Raw genomic sequence first — 17,408 nt, 5'->3', positions numbered from 1 at the left:
AGGTGTCAGTTCTTCCCAACTTGATCTATTGATTCAATGCAACCCTAATCAAAGTCCCAGCAAGTTATTTTGTGAATACTAACAAACTGACTCTAAAGTTTATATGTAGAGGCGAAGGACCCAGAATGGCCAACACAATATTGAAGGAGAAGAACAAAGTTGGAGGACTGACACTACCCAACTTGAAGACTTAACATTAACCTACAGTAATCAAGACAGCGTGGTATTAGCAAAAGCATAGACAAATAGATCAACAGAATAGAATAGACAGCACAGAAATACACCCACATAAATATAGTCAACCAACCTTTGACAAAAGAGCAAAAGCAATACAATGGAGAAAGCAATAGTCTTTTCAACAAATGATGCTAGAACAACTGAACATCCACATGAAAAAAAAAAAGAATATAGACACAGACCTTACACTCTGCACAAAATTTAACTCAAAATGGATCACAGACCTTAAGGTAAAATGCAAAACTATAAACTAGTAGAAGATAACATATGAGAAAATCTAGATGACCTTGGTTTTGGCAATGACTTTTTAGATACAATACCAAAAGCATGATCCATGAAAGAAAGAACTGATTAGCTGGACTTTATTAAAATTAAACACTTATGCTCTGTGAAAGATGCCTTCAAGAAAATGAAAAGACAAGTCACAGACTGTATTGCAAAAGACTTACCTGACAAAGGACTGTTATCCAAAATATATAAAGAACTCTTAAAATTCAACAAGAGAATAACCCAATTAAGAAATGTGCAAAAGATCTGAGAAGATATACAGACAGAAAATAAGTATATGAAAAGATGCTCCACATCATATGTCATGAGGGAAATGCAAGTTAAAACAACAATGAAATACCACTACACACCTATTAGAATGGCCAAAATCCAGAATGCTGATAACACCAAATGCTGACAGGATGTGGAGCAACAGAAATTCTCATTCATGGCAGGTGGAACCCTAAGGGCAGGGGAGTCTGGGAACTGTAGGAGTCAGTTTTCCTACATCACCAACTAGAGGAGGGTGAAATGACCCAGGTTGAGAGAGCCAATCCATAGTATTCACTACACCCTCCATAGAGGTGGTACCAAATTACACTCCCAGTAACATAGGATCTTAGCAACTCTTTGAGCTTTGCCAATTCAATAAATGAAAATCATTACCTTATCGTTTTAATTAGCATTTCTCTTATTTTTGGAGAGGTTGAGCATCCTCTCTTACAGACCATTACAATGTGCATTTCTGTGAATAGAATTCAGTGGGAGTGCCGCGCCCTGCAGTTGTGCAACATGGTGAGCCTGTAATATAGTTACATACAATTTGAATTTCCTTCTGTGAATTCTTTAGATCCTTTGCCCACATGCTGGCTTTTTTTTTTTTCATGATATATTTAACTAGAAACATACATGGGACCTGAACATATGGCATCTTCAGTGCCAGTTTTCAAAACTACACCTTACCTAGTGTGATGGTTAATTTTGCATCAACATGACTGGGCTAAGGGATGCCCAGATAGCTGGTAAAACATTACTTCTAGGTGTTTCTGAAAGAGATTAACATTTGAATCAGTAGACTGAGTAAAAAAGATTGCCTTCACCAATGCTGGTGGACATTATCAAATCCATTGAGGGCCTAAACAGAACAAAAAAGCAGAGAAAGAGTGAATTTCCTTTCTGCTTGAGCTGGGACATCCATCTTCTGCTGCCCCTGAACACCTGAATTCCTGGTTCTCGGCCTTTGGACTTGGACTAAGAATTATACCATTGCCCCTCCCCACTCCTCCCCTTCTCAGGCCTTTGGGTTTGGACTGGAACTACATCTCTGGCTTTCCTGAGCCTCCAGCTTGCAGTCAGCAGATCGTGGGACTTCTTGGCCTCCATAATCATGTGAGCCAATCTCTCATCGTAAGTCTCATTCTATACACCTATACCTATCCTATTGGTTCTGTTTCTCTAGAGAACCCTGACTAATACACCTATTGACCCAACAACTTTTTTCCCTTTGTGTCATCTCCCTCCCCGGAGATGGTCCCAGTGAAGGGTAGGGAGAAACAACCTCAACTTGAAATGTCACAAGCATTTCAAGTTCTGGAGCTCTAGAACTTTAAAATTAAATTGTATTCAAAGTGCTTCTCCCACACAGGTTTACACGAAATTCTATTTTGCCTCCTGCCTGCTGCAGATTTAATTATGTATCATGCTGGATGGACGCATGAGGACATGGTGTGCCTAGGGAGCTGGGCAGCCGTTCCCTCCTGCTGGGCTTGCGTTCTTGTGGTTTATAACGACTTCTTAGGTGAATAATAACCTCACGTTCATGCCAGGCCTTTTGGTCTTTGCTAATGACCTATAGAGGCTGGAAGCCTGAGATTTCAAATTCATCAGCAGGCCTTTTAAGCCTGGTTAATCAGTCAGGCCACACAGAGCCACAGAAAGTACAAGCTGCTGATGCAGAAGGACCCAAGCACTCAGAGGACTACACCATTTGCCTAGAAGTGTGAGGTTGAAATTTTTTTCTCTTTAAAATGTCCACTTGCTACGGGGCTTCAGGTGCTCAGTGGCAAGGCCAGCTAACAAGGAGTGCACTTATGGACTTTCCTCTAAGCCCTCATCTGAGGCACCAAATTCCATCATTAGGTATTCATTCCTTTGGCTTAAACCTTTCCACAGTAACCTGGCACTCCCTCCTGACTTGCTGATTATTTTTCACTTGGTCAGGCTCAAAGTGTCCAAGGCATTTTTAATCCCTTCCTCTCTTTGTACCCTCGTCTCCTCCCCCATCCAATTAATCACAAAGGCACCTTGATTATTCCTTCAGAGTGTCTCTGGGGAAGGCCTGCTTGAGTGGGAAGAGTACTGGTGGTGTGACCTTGAGCAAGTGATTCAAACTCTGACCTTCAGTTCCTCCATCTATAAAGTGGAGCTAACAACATCCTACTTCACAGGGTTTTTAGTAAGGATGAAAAATAATTCATGGTTTTATTAAAATACACACACACATACACACACACACATACACACACACACAAACACCACTTCCCTAGAAGCCTCTTTGACTGACTAGTGTCAAGCCTAGTGATTTATAATATTCTTTGCATATATTATAAGACGTACAAATAATGTATGGTTTTATTAAAATGAGATCATATTCCATATATATATATATTTTTTTGCGGTACACGGGCCTCTCACTGTTGTGGCCTATCCCGTTACGGAGCACAGGCTCCGGACGCGCAGGCTCAGCGGCCATGGCTCACGGGCCTAGCCGCTCCGTGGCATGTGGGATCTTCCTGGACCGGGGCACGAACCCGTGTCCCCTGCATTGGCAGGCGGATTCTCAACCACTGCACCACCAGGGAAGCCCTCTCTTTCTTTTTTTAATTGAAGTATATTTGATTTATAATATTGTGTTAGTTTCAGGTGTACAACACAGTGATTCAATATTTTTGCAGATTACACTCCATTATAGGTTATTTCAAGATAATGGGTTTAATTCCCTGTGCTACACAGTACATATGCTTTTGCTTTTTTTTTGTCTTTCTTGACATTTTTTATGATCTAGGCCAATTATTTTATAAAATGTCCCTCGACTTAGTTTCCTTCTATTCTTTTTTCGTGCAAATGTATACATACAAATTTTTAAAATTAGGATCATATAGTACTGCTATGTTTTTAAATTTTTCATTGAAGTATAACACAAATACAGAAAAGTGAGCAGATACTAAGTGACAATGAACACACGTGCTACCAACACCCAGAATAAAGGACAAAGCATGACCTGCCCCCGAAGAATCTTTTTGACCTCCATCAGTCCCTAACCCCCAACCCAAGGGTAATCATTATCTTGACTTTTAAAACAGAGATTAGGGCTTCTATGGATTTGCCTATTCCGGACATTTTGCATAAATGGAATCATACAATATGTGGCCTTTTGCGTCTGGTTTCTCTCACTTAATGTAATGTTTTCATCCATTTTGTAGCGTGTATCAATACTTCTTTACTTTTTATGGCCAAATAATATTCCATTGTATAGATGTGCCACATTTTATTTGTCCATCCATCAGCTGATGGACATTTGGGTTGTTTCTGCTCTTTGGCTATTTTGAATAATGTTGCTATGAACATTTGTGTACAAGATTTTGTGTGGACACGTTTTCGTTTCTCTGGGGTATATACATAGGAATGGTATTGCTGGGTCATACGGTAACTCTACATTTAGTCATTTGAGGAACTGGGAGGGTCCCTCAATGGCTGTGCCATTTTACCTTCCCACCAGCAGTGTATGAGGGCTCCTTTCAGAACACTTTTACAAATACAAACAACCCCAGAGATAGGCATCATTACTCGTATCTTCCCGACAAAGACACTGAGGGGCAGAGAGGGGATGTGACTTCTCTGCTATGAGGACTGGGCTCCAACCCTGCAACTGCCCTCCATCCTTCAGGAAACCTGACTTTCAGACCAAAACAGTAGGTCTTTGAGAGGTGATGAGGTGATGGGCAGAGAGAAAGAATCTGCGGCTACAAAGCCTTGCTATGGAGATGGAACCTTCAGTTTTAGGAATGGAGACATCTAAGCCACTTATGTTTATGTTTTATTAGGCAACAGCCAGAGCCAGGTTCTGACTAATTAATGATGATCAAAGTGCTCTGACAAGATGGAGTGATCTGCAAACATTAGCCATGAATTATTCACAACTGGGTGTTCTTAGCTGAAGGTGAGGAGGCTGCCAAGGAGTAAAAGAAAGCTAGGCCCTCACTTCCCCCTCAGCTTGCATGAGCCTGGGCCCTCCTGCAGGACTCAGTTTCTCAATCCAGAAAATGGGGCTAGACAGGAGCTCTCATCCCTTTATGCTCATAGGCCAGCACCTGGCAACCTGAGTCCTATTCCAATCAAGGCAGCATACTCAAGCTGCCTCCACCAAACAATAATTAATAATACCAACACACAGTTCAGGGGTCGACAAACATTTTCTATAAAAGACCAGACAGTAAATACTTTAGGCTTGAAGGCCAAATGGTCTGTCATACTCCTCATCTCTGCCACTGTAATGCAAAAGCACCATAGACAATACATAAATGAATGAAAGCAGCTGTCCTGTGAAACTTTCTTTGTGGACACTGAAATTTGACTTCTGTGTAATTTTCACGTTATAAAATATTATTCTTTTTTTGATTTTTTCCCTACCATTTTTTCCCTACCATAAGAACATAAAAACCATTCTTAACTCCTGGACTATATAAAAACAGGTGTTGGGACTTCCCTGGTGGCTCCGTGGTTAAGAATCCACTTGCCAATGTAGGGGACACGGATTCAAGCCCTGGTCTGGGAAAATCCCACATGCCGCAGAGCAACTAAACCCGCGAGCTACAACTACTGAGCCTGCGCTCTAGAGCCCGCGAGCCACAACTACTGAGCCCGTGTGCCACAACTACTGAAGCCCATGAGCCTATAGCCCATGCTCCACGACAAGAGGAGCCACCACAATGAGAAGCCCGTGCACCGCAACAAAGAGTAGCCCCCGCTCGACGCAACTAGAGAAAGCCTGTGCTCAACAACGAAGACTGAACGCAACCAAAAATAAATAAATAAAACAAAAAACAGGTGTTGCCTCAAAATGTTAAACATAATTACGATTTAACCCAGCAATTCTTCTAAGTATATACCCAAAATAAATGAAAACATAAATCCACACATGTGTACATCGAAGTTTATAGCTATTCATAACAGCCAAAAAGTAGAAGAAAAACACAAATGTCCATCAACCGATGAATGGATAAACAAAATGTGCTATAACCATACAATGAAATATTGTTCAGCCATAAAAAGGAACCAAAGTTTGATATATGCTACAATACGGATGAGCCTTGAAAACATGCTAAGTGAAGGAAGCCAGACAAAGATGGCACATGTATGATTTCATGGATATGAAATGTCTCTGGAAACAGAAAGCAGAGGAGTTGTTGCCTGGGCCTGAGGGGACTGGGGCAGGGGAGGGTGATAACTAAAGGGCTCTTTGGGGCATGACGAAAATTTGATCATGGTGATGCTTGCACAACTGTGAATATACTAAAATTTGCGGAAGTGTACATTTTCAGTGGGTGAATTGTGTGGTATTTGAATTATATCTCAATAAAGCTGTTAAAAAGGAACTACAGAAGTAATGTCGTAGTTTGTTGACCCATGACATAGCACACAGTTGCTTAGCCTCTCACAAAGCACCTTTCCTCACGTTGTCACAACCAGCCAGGCATTTGCCCCTTCAATGGCTGAGAAAGCCAAGGCTCAGAAATGGGACTGAGTAGGACACAGGTAACCAATGGTGAGATGTGAGCAGAACCCAGGTCTTTGGACTCGCTGTCCAGTGCTCACTGCAGCACAGACTTTCCCAGAGTTACATTCAGAGACTGGGTAAGTCACTCCTCAAAGCCCCAGGGGAGAGGAGATGACAGGAAGGGACCCATCCCTAGACCTGCCCCTCCCTGCTGCACCTCTGGCGCCAGCTTCCTCCTCTCTGCACCTCCTACCCCCCCACCCCCCCCACCCCCGCCCTTCCCTGTGATGTATTTCGAAAAGGGCTCCAAAAGGGTGAGAACCAGTTCAAGGTCACACAGCAGATATCAGACCTTTGAGTTCCTTGATTTTTTTTTTTTGCGGTACACGGGCCTCTCACTGTTGTGGCCTCTCCCGCTGAGGAGCACAGGCTCTGGACGCGCAGGCTCAGCAGCCACGGCTCACGGTCCCAGCCGCTCTGTGGCACGCGGGATCCTCCCGGACCGGGGCACGAACCCGTGTCCCCTGCACCGGCAGGCGGACTCTCAACCACTGCGCCACCAGGGAAGCCCCTCCTTGATATTTTTGAGAATGAAAGGAAAGAGGGTTTGGGGCTTGGGTAGGGTTTGAGGTGAGCCAAGCCCCATCCCGTTCCTGATTTTTCTCTACACAACACCTCCCCTCCAAAACTCTCTCCTCTTTCATACTTTCAAAGGCACCGACCACTACAAGAGGGCTTTTAAAAATATTAATTGTAGAAGAAATATTAATTGTAGAAAAATCAGGAAATACAGATAAAGGAAATAAGGATCATCTTGGTCTCACTCCTCAGATGTAAACATGGAGGTGACCATAGGGACTATTTTGGGTGACTCTGGAGCCAGCGCATGGCTTCGAATCCTGGCTTCATCACTCACCATCTGCGTGACCTCTGGCAGCTCATTTCACCTCTCTGACCTCAGTTTCTTCACCTGTAATATGGGAATAATAACAGCACCTACTCAGAGTTGTGTGACAATTAAATGAGGCTATAAAAAGCACTAAAAACAGTGTATGGCCAATAGCAAGCACTCAATACATCATTGTATTTTCCCAGTGATTTCCTTCATACGTATTTTTTCCCTAGAAAAATGAGATCATTCCGTATCCATCATTTTATAATGGATCCCTCCCCTCCCCTTAACTGAATTATTAACATCTTTCCCTAGCATTAGAAATCCTTCTATAGAACATCTTTTTTTTTTTTTTTTGCCTCGCTGTGCATGGCTTGTGGGATCTTAGTTTCCCCACCAGGGATCAAACCCTTGGCAGAGAAAGCACAGAGTCCTAACGACTGGACTGCCAGAGAATTCCCTAGAACATCTTTCTTAAGATATCATATGCATATGTAGTATTCCATCTCCTGAAGTGGGATACTTAGGTGTGATTTTTGTTTCCCCACCACCAAACACATTCCTCATCTTTGACCAATTACTGCTTCAGGACAAATTCCTAGGGAATTCGTTGAGTCAAAGGACGTGCAGGCATTTCAGGCTTTTGGCACAATCATCAAACTGCCCCTAAGAAAAGTTATGAATAGTTTCACTTCCGCCAGCTTAGAAAAGAAGGCCCCATGCTCTCCAGTGCCTTGTCTCCTCTTATCATTTAGAAACATCATTTCCAACTTGACCCAAGAGAAGTGTTGTTTGCTGACATACTTTGATTTGCAGTCCCAACTCTTCCTAGTGGAACTCAGTTTAGGCATCTGCTCAACCCCATGACTCCTCTGGGTGGCCCTGGACTGGTCATCAACCTCTCTGAACCCAGAAATCTCAGTTATAATTCCCAAATAAATCCTTGGTTTCTTCAATGAGATAATATATGTAAAAATTCAACCCCAAGCCACATTTTTATTATTTAAAATAGGCTGTAGGGATTTCAGAAACAAGGATGGCATTTCAGGAGAGCCCTGTAGGTAACTGTGGTGCACATGGGGAAACTGAGGCCTGGAAAGGAGAAGTCTTCCCAATAAGAAAAAGTCAGAAACATCTAATAGAAAAATGGGTGAAAACACGAATAGGCAACTTAGAGAGGAAACCTAAATGTGTGCTACTAGGCAAAGAGATGTTCAAACTCATTAGTTATCAGGGAAATGCAAGCCAAACAAAGAGGAGAAACCAAGTCACGGACTATCAAACATTAGGAAGTTGGATAACACCAAGTGTTGGCAGGGTGTGGGGAAATGGGACTCTCATGTGGCACTGCTGAGTGTAGACTAAGACCCTGAAACCCAGCGATTCCACTCCTGGACAAATATCCCAGGGCCCTTCCCACAAGGCCGAGGATGTTCACGGCAGCTGTTGTCGGTGGTAGCTGGGAGTAGGAGAAAAACTGAATGCCCCTCACTGGGAGTAAATATGCAAAATATGGTGAAGGCACATTATGGAACAATTACAATTATGCAACGATTCAAAACAGCTAAGCAGACTGTGAGTCAACGAAGACCTGTGAGCCAAATGTGACACATCACCTGTTTTTGTACAGCTCGGCTCAAGCTGAGAATGATTTTTACATTTTTAAATGGTGGGGGAAAAAAGAATATGTTGTGACACAGGACAGTTAGATAAACATTATTATCTCACAAGGCTCCTGTGGGTCAGGAACTTGGGAATGGCTTGACTAACTGGCTCTGGCTTGGGATCTCTCATGAAGTTGCAGTTAAGATGTTGCTGGGGCTGTAGTCGTCTGTAGGTTTGACTGGGGCGGGAGAATCATTCAAAATGGCTCACATACATGGCTGGTAAGTTGGTAATAACTGTTGGCAGGAGGCCTCAGCTCCTCTTAGACCACTCCATAGGGCTGCTTGAGTGTCCTCACAGCATGGTAGCCGGCTTCCCCTAGAGTGGGTGATCAATGAGACAGAAAGAGGATACTGTGATGTCTTTCATCCCCTAGCCTTGGAATTTGCACAGTTATCCTTGCAATATCCTGTTTGTTGAGTAAGGTCACCTCTATGCAGTGCAAGAGGGGACTGCTCAAAGATATGAATACCAGGAGTTTCTTACTGACTACCAGAGTAAGGAACAGAAGTGATTTGTAGTAGATCCTTTTTAATTAAAAAATTAAATTCACATTCACATGAGACAACACTATACATTTGACAAAGCTACACACAAATTCAGAGGTATTTTATTAAACGGAATGGGGGAGGAGGGTAATGGGAGTGGAGGATAGGGATAAAAAGAAATGAATGAATGTGTGAATTAATAAAACCAGAGAGAAGCCTTGTACAAACCAATTAAGAGAGTGGGCTGGGAACTGAGATGATTAATTCAACTCTCTTTACTCAAGCCCCCATGGTAGCCAACCCCCCCACCAGCAAAAAAAAAAAGGGAGAGAAAGAAAAGTTTCCTTGTCCAAGATCACAAGAACTCAGCCTCCCTCATCAAGTACTGCTCTCTCTGCCTGTCACACCTTATTCAATTCATGGTTGACCTCCAGGGTCTTCAGAGAGTTCCAGTTCCTGGTTAAATAGAGAAGATTTCTGCCTGTGGGAAGGGGTGTGGGGAGCAGCAGAACAAGCCTGGGAAGAAAAGGCCTAGTTATTACCCAAATAGTGGTGCTGGTGGATTGCTCACCCTTCCTGCCAGGGTTCCTCCTTCTCTGGAGACAAAGGGCTCTCAGAGCACAGAGCCCTGTGAACACCCCCAGGTCCAGCCTGTGAGTGGTGGGATAATCGAAACTCTCATTTCTTTAAAAATATATCCTGTGGTTCTAGGCCTTGTGACTTCTTTTATTTTTTTAATCTTCGAAGCTCACCATGCAAGAATTGTTATTTCAAGATGCCCAAAGAACTGAGTTAGATTGTTTTTAACTGTTTTACCTCCCTGTAAGGTCATTCATTCAGCAAATACTTATTGAGCACCTACTATGTGCCAGCATTAAGGATATAGCAGTGAACAAAGCAGGCAAAGCCCCTGTCCTCATGAGGGGTGGGAGTAGTGGGAACAGATGTTAGACAGTAAGCAAATAAAAAATACAACATGTAAACTAAAATGGGTTAAAGAGACAAAAAGTCATTGTGTTATCAGGAAAGCCTTGTATTTGAATCAAGACCTTAAGGGTAAGAAGGAGCCAGCCCAGTGAAAAGCAGTTTTGGAGTAAAAATAGCAGGTGTAAAGGCCCTGAGGTAGGAATAAACTTGTGTTTGAGTTGATTAGGGGGGCAGGCAGGGCTCAGATCAGAGAGGTCCTTGTAGCTCTTTGTCAAAAGAACTTGGGCTTTATTCTGAGTGTGAAATGGAACTGACTCCACCATTATTAGCTACATGACCTTGGGCAAATTATTTCATTCCTCTGAGCGTAGTTTACCTACCTATAAAGTGGATAATATTGGGCTGGCCGAAAAGTTCCTTCGGTTTTTAAGTAAAAATAAGAGACACATTTTTCATTTTCACCAAGAACTTTATTGAATAACGTATTCACCATTTTGTTCCACTACCTTCTGCCATTTTTCAGGCAACTTCGTAATTCCACCTTCCCAAAACGTTTTACCTTTTTGAGCAAAGAACTGTTCCAGGTGTCTTTTATAGTCTTCCAGGGAATTGAAAATTTTTCCATTAAGAGAATCTTGTAAAGACCGAAATAAATGGAAATCCGAAGGTGCAATGTCTGGTGAATATGGCGGATGAATCAGAACTTCCCAGCCAAGGTGTAACAGTTTTTGCCTGGTCATCAAAGAAACATTCAGTCTTGGGGCTTCCCTGGTGGCACAGTGGTTGAGAGTCCGCCTGCCGATGCAGGGGACACGCGTTCGTGCCCCGGTCTGGGAAGATCCCACATGCCGCGGAGCGGCTGAGCCCGTGAGCCATGGCTGCTGAGCCTGTGCGTCCGGAGCCTGTGCTCCGCAACGGGAGAGGCCACAACAGTGAGAGGCCCGCGTACAGCAAAAAGAAAAAAGAAAAAAAGAAACATTCAGTCTTGTAGTATCCTAATGGAAGATTATGCGTTCTCTGTTGACTAATTCCGGACGCTTTTCGTCAAGTGCTGTTTTCAGTTGGTCTAACTGGGAGCAGTACTTGTTGGAATTAATCGTTTGGTTTTCTGGAAGGAGCTCATAATAGAGGACTCCTTTCCAATCCCACCATATACACAACATCACCATTTTTGAATGAAGATCGGCCTTTGGTGTGGTTGGTGGTGGATCATTTCACTTGCCCGGCGATCTATTCCATTCCACATTACCGTACAGTATCCACTTTTCATTGCCCGTCACAATTTATTTTAAAAACGGAACATTTTTGTTACGTCTAAGTAGAGAATCCCATGTGGAAATACGGTCAAGAAGGTTTTCTTCGCTTAACTTAGGTGGAACCCAAACATCAAAGCGATTAACGTAACCAGGCTGGTGCAAATGATTTTCAACGCTTGATGTGGATACTTTGAGTATGTCGGCTATCTCCCGCATGGTATAACGTTGATTGTTCTCAATTAATGTCTCGATTTGATCGCTATCAACTTCAACTGGTCTACCCAACTGTGGAGCATGGTCCAGCAAGAAATCTCCAGCAAGAAACTTCAAAAACCACTTCTGACACGTTCGATCAGTCACAGCACCTTCTCCATACACTGCACAAATCTTTTTTTTGTTTCAGTTGCGTTTCTACCTTTCTTGAAATAATAAAGCATAATATGCCAAAAATGTTGCTTTTTTTCTTCCTTATAAGTTTTTTTAAAATGCTGCCACAATATAATCTAGCAAAATTGTTTTTAATGAAGTTAAAGAAACTAAGCCCTACTAGAGTCATCTTGCTGAAACAACTGAACGAACTTTTTGGCCAAACTTTTTTTTACTTTCCTATCACATTTTAAGATTCCCATGAGGAGGGAATCAATTACTGGTATTTGTAGACAATGGGCAGAAAAGATGGCTTCAGTCGATCAGAGTTCCTCCAGTTTTCTGCATCTTCTGCTACTCTGCGGCCCCTTCTACCCTTCCTCCTCCTACTGCTGTGGCACCCTATCTTCCCCAAAGCCCCTTCCTTTATAGCTCTACTTGAGGTCTCCCTCTGTACTGGATTCCCCTCCCACCAGCCCCCATCTTCTCCACCCTCTCCCCGACCCCCTCCCCTCCCTTCAATTTGACCTACAAACACTTCCTGTTTCTAGCCCCGCCCACTTTCTGGGACTTCTCCATCCGCTTCCCCTCTCTTCCCCATCCCCCTCCAAATTACCCTGAGAATTTCTCTAGGACCTCTCACCAAGCTGTTTACCCTTTCTCCTACCTCCCAAGGAAACTATTCTTTAAACTGCCTTCCTCCACTCCCTACCCCCGGAATAGTCTTTCCAAACCGTTCTCCCTCCTCCCAAAGATTACTCTTTAAACGTTATCCCTCTACCACCCTCATTTTCCAAATCGTTCCCTAATTCCCCCCTCAATTCTAAAGTACTTCACTCCTCCAGGACCCGACTCCACCCCACTCTTATCTCGTCTCTCACTCTGCCCACAAATGAAGCTGGATCACTCTCCAGACTGTCTCTTCCTTCCAACCACCCTCCCAATTACCGCTCCCGGCAGCCTCTCCCCCACGACTTAAAATGTCCCCTCGAAGGAACCTCACAGTCCTATACCCGGCTAAGTCTCCTTTCTGATGTTCCCGCTACTTCCTGGGTTCCAGTTCTACCCCACTCTTGCAAGCATCCCGTGCTGGGTTCCCTCCCCACACAGGGAAGAGCCCCTTTCTGCACGTACCTCGAGGTTCCGGCCCGCGCCGCCCCCTTCTCCGTCCTCCGCCCACGCTCGGCCACTCCTTCAGCCCTTCTCCCGCTCTGCCCTGCTCGCTCCCTTCCTTCCCTCCACCTTCTGACTCCACATTGCTCCCTTCTCCAAATTCCCGGCCCTCCTACCAGGGGCCCCTCTGGGTCGCCCTCGCCTCTGCACGGCCCTCCCCATTCCCCTCCCCCTTCCCGGCCTCCCCTGCTCCGTGCCCCTCAGCTCGCCATTCTTCTCCTCGAGTCGCGTGCCCCGCCCAGCCCCAGCTCCCTAGTTTCCCGCTCCCTCGCACCCTCGCCCCCATTCCAGGCTCGGCCCTCGCTCCCCGCAGCCTGACCTGCAATGGCGGCCAACAAGCACGGTGCCACGCAGCAACGGGCGACAACCGAACCTCCCGCCGCTGTCGCCGCTCCCGCCAGCACTTCCCGGGCAGAGCACCCGAGCACGCGCGCACGTGGGGCCAGGGCGGAGACAGGCGAGCGCCGAGAGTGGCGAGCCGGAGAAGGGGCGTGGGGAGCGGGGATGGCTTGGGGGGGAGGGGAGTTCGAGTGGCGGCCAGCTCTACGTTGGTGACCGCCGATTCCCATGTGCTGAGGCCGGTGGGGGCTACTCCGGAGATCCCCGGAGATGGAAGGGGCGATGGAACCCTCGTGCACGCCTTGGACACACTCTTAGCTCGGCCCCACCAAACGCGCCCGCTCTGCGGGCAGGTTTCTCACCTTGAAGGGAGCCCAGTAAGGGGTGACCATAATGAGAAGCCCACGCACCACACGTAAGAGTAGCCCCTGCTCACCGCAACTAGAGAAAGCCCACACACAGCAACAAAGACCCAACAAAGCCACACACACACACCCGACCCCCCCCAAAAAAGGCAGTAGGGAGGCCAGTGTGACTGGAGTGGAGTAGACAAAGGGCAGAGTGGTGGCAAGTGATTAAAGGGGTGAAGTGGGGATTAAAGTAGATAATGAATGTTAAGCTTTTTGAACCTAGTAGTTGCTCAATAAAGTAAAGCTTTTTTTTTTTCTTTAAGAAACTACATTTTGGGCTTCCCTGGTGGCGCAGTGGATAAAAATGGCCTGCCAATGCAGGGGACACAGGTTGCATCCCTGGTCCGGGAAGATCCCACATGCGTGGAGCAACTAAGCCCATGCGCCACAGCTACTAAGCCTGCACTCTAGAGCCCGTGAGCCACAACTACTGAAGCCCGTGCACCTAGAGCCCGTGCTCCGCAACAAGAGAAGCCACCGCAATGAGAAGCCCATGCACCGCAATGAAGAGCAGCCCCGCTCTCTGCAAATAGAGAAAGCCCTCAGGCAGCAACAAAGAGCCAACACAGCCAATAAATAAATAAACATTTTTTTAAAAACCACTACATTTTGTTTTTTAAAATTCTGTGGGGCTTCCCTGGTGGCGCAGTGGTTGAGAATCCGCCTGCCGATGCAGGGGACACGGGTTCGTGCCCTGGTCCGGGAAGATCCCACATGCCGCGGAGCGGCTGGGCGCGTGAGCCATGGCCACTGAGCCTGCGCGTCCGGAGCCTGTGCTCCGCAGCGGGAGAGGCCACGACAGTGAGAGGCCCGCGTACTGTAAAAAAAAAAAAAAAAAATTGTGAAATAATCTCAGGTGTATACACAAAAAGGGAAAACAACATAATGAACATCCATTTAACCATGATCTACTCTAATAAATAAAACTCATCAGCTATGGTTGAAGCTTCCTATGCACCTGACCCTATCCCCACCCTCTGCCCCAAACATCACTCACTGAATATAGTGCTGATCATTCCTGTACACAGCTTTATATATTTACTCCATATGCATGTATCCATAAACAATCTCTAGTACTGTTTTTCAGGTTTTAAATATATATATATATATATACACATATATATATACACACATATATGCATATTTCTGGTAAAGGATTAATATCCAGAATATATAGAGAACTCCTAAAACTCAATAACAAAACAACAAACAACCTGATTCAAAAATAAGCAAAAGATTTGAATAGACATTTTCCCAAAGAAGTCATATGAACGGCCAATAAGCACATGAAAAGATACTCAACATTACTGATCGTTAGGGAAATGTAAACCAAAACTACAAGATACAACCTCACATCCATTAGGATGGCTACTATCCAAAAGCCAGAAAACAGGGACTTCCCTGGTGGCGCAGTGGTTAAGAATTCACCTGCCAATGCAGGGGACACAGGTTCGATCACTGGTTGGGAAGATCCCACAAGCCGCAGAGCAACTAAGCCCGTGCACCACAACTACTGGGCCTGAGCTCTAGAGCCCATGCGCCTAGAGCCTGTGCTCTGCAACAAGAGAAGCCCACGCACCGCAACGAGAAGCCTGCGCACCGCGACAGAGCATCCAAGAATCAACGCAGCCAAAAAATAAATAAATAAATTTATTTTAAAAAAACCCCAGAAAACAGTAAGTGTTGACAAGGATGTGGAGAAACTGGAACCCTTGTGCACTGTTAGTAGGAATGTAAAATGGTTCAGTCGCTGTAGAAAGCAGTATGGAAGTTCCTCAAAAAATTAAAAATAGAATTACCATATGAGCCAGCAATTCTATATCCAAAAGAATTAAGAATTATCCAAGACCCTCTTCAGGGTCTTGAAGAGACATTTGTACACCCATGTTCATAGTAGCCTTATTCACAATAGCTAAAACATGGGAGCAACCCAAGTGTCTGATTGATGAATAGATTACTGAAAAGTGGTATATATTGGGTTGGCCAAAAAGTTCCTCTGGGTTTTTCTGTACGGTGTTACAGAAAAGCCCGAAAGAAACTTTTTGACCAATCCAATACACTCCACGGAATATTATTTGGCCTTAAAAAGGAAGGAAATTCTGTAATATGCTATAACATGGATAAAACTTGAAGACATTATTCTAAGTGAAATAAGCAACTCACAAAAAGAAAAATACTGTATGATTTCACTTATATGAGGTATTTAGGGCTTCCCTGGTGGCGCAGTGGTTGAGAATCTGCCTGCTAATGCAGGGGACACGGGTTCGAGCCCTGGTCTGGGAAGATCCCACATGCCGCGGAGCAACTAGGCCCGTGAGCCACAACTACTGAGCCTGCGCGTCTGGAGCCTGTGCTCCGCAACAAGAGGCCGCGATAGTGAGAGGCCTGCGCACCGCGATGAAGAGTGACCCCTGCTCGCCACAACTAGAGAAAGCCCTCACACAGAAACGAAGACCCAACACAGCCCAAAATAAATAAATAAATATATGAGGTATTTAGAGTAGTCAAAATCATAGACAGAAAGTATAATGGTGGTATAATTGACAAGGGCTGGAGAGGGGGAAATGGGGAGTTAATGTTTAAAGAGTATTGTTTATGACAGGAAACTGTCACATGTAGCCCAGTGATCAAACTTAGTGTCACTAATATAGTACAGGCCTATGTGATGGGCCTCCTGATACGATGTAATCGGAAAAAGATAACATGGCCTATGCAGTATTTACACAAAACTGACTTTCTTGAATCTAATCACAAAGAATAAATAGGCGACAGATTCAGATGGTAGAATCTTCTACAAGACAACTTCCCTGGACTCTTCAAAAATGTCATGAAAGGGGCTTCCCTGGTGGCGCAGTGGTTGAGAGTCCGCCTGCCGATGCAGGGGACACGAGTTCGTGCCCCGGTCCGGGAAGATCCCATATGCCACGGAGCGGCTGGGCCCATGAGCCATGGCCGCTGAGCCTGCGCGTCCGGAGCCTGTGCTCCGCAAGGGAGAGGCCACGGTAACAGTGAGAGGCCCGCATACTGCAAAAAAAAAAAAAAAAAAAAAAATGTCATGAAAGAAAAAATGAGGTGACCATTGGTCAGGTCCTGGATCACAAACAAAACAAATTTACAGCTATACAGGACAAAACTGGAATAACTGGGGAAATTTAAATATGGAACTGTATATCATTTAATTGTATTTAATTGTATCCATGCTGAGCGTCTTAGGTGTGATAATGGTATTGTGGCTGCGTGTGAGAATGTCCTTGATCTTAGGAGATGCAGGGTGAAGTATCTGAGGTGTAAAGTGTCAGGATGTCTGCAAGTAGGTCTAAAACGGTTCAGCCAAAACAAAATAAAATGTGTGTGTAAATAACCTGGCAAATTGGATTGACAGTGAATCCAGATGAAAGATATATGAATGTTTGTTGATTGTACAGTTTTGAAAACGTTTCTGTTGGTTTGAATTTTTTTTTGAAGAAAAAGTTGTGGCAAAAAAACCCACTTTGCCCACGGAGGTACTGAGCCCCTCTTGCATTATTTATGACAGTGTTGCCTGAGATTTGCAGGTCTGACCACAGCCGACGCTGACGCTGATCAGCCCTATTGCCAGGTGTTCCAGATCTC

At 44.7% G+C, this 17,408-nt stretch overlaps 2 protein-coding genes across 3 annotated transcripts in view; both read right to left on the bottom strand.

Annotated features, from left to right (window-relative positions):
* The window catches only part of CDH3 (cadherin 3), a 103,033-nt gene that overhangs the window by 83,151 nt on the left and 2,474 nt on the right, over window positions 1–17,408 (bottom strand). The window contains exons 1-3 of one of the 2 annotated variants that reach the window (XM_060132212.1): window positions 13,367–13,483; window positions 9,052–9,155; window positions 7,197–7,250 (exon numbers count right to left, since the gene is read on the bottom strand). In XM_060132212.1, coding sequence (XP_059988195.1) covers window positions 7,197–7,199 — 3 coding nt within the window. In that variant the 5' untranslated portion in view covers window positions 7,200–7,250; window positions 9,052–9,155; window positions 13,367–13,483. Of the gene's footprint in view, window positions 1–7,196; window positions 7,251–9,051; window positions 9,156–13,366; window positions 13,484–17,408 lie in introns of those variants that run through there. The other variant, XM_060132213.1, reaches the window with a different exon arrangement.
* Window positions 14,480–17,408, bottom strand: part of ZFP90 (ZFP90 zinc finger protein) — a 33,877-nt gene continuing 30,948 nt past the window's right edge. Inside the window, exon 7 of the mRNA XM_060132218.1 lies at window positions 14,480–14,613. The gene's annotated coding sequence lies outside the window, so the exon portion shown is untranslated. The remainder of the gene's footprint in view (window positions 14,614–17,408) is intronic.

Source organism: Lagenorhynchus albirostris, chromosome 19 (assembly GCF_949774975.1).
Source record: "Lagenorhynchus albirostris chromosome 19, mLagAlb1.1, whole genome shotgun sequence".
NCBI lineage: Eukaryota > Metazoa > Chordata > Mammalia > Artiodactyla > Delphinidae > Lagenorhynchus > Lagenorhynchus albirostris.
This window is presented reverse-complemented; position numbering and strand designations above follow the sequence as displayed.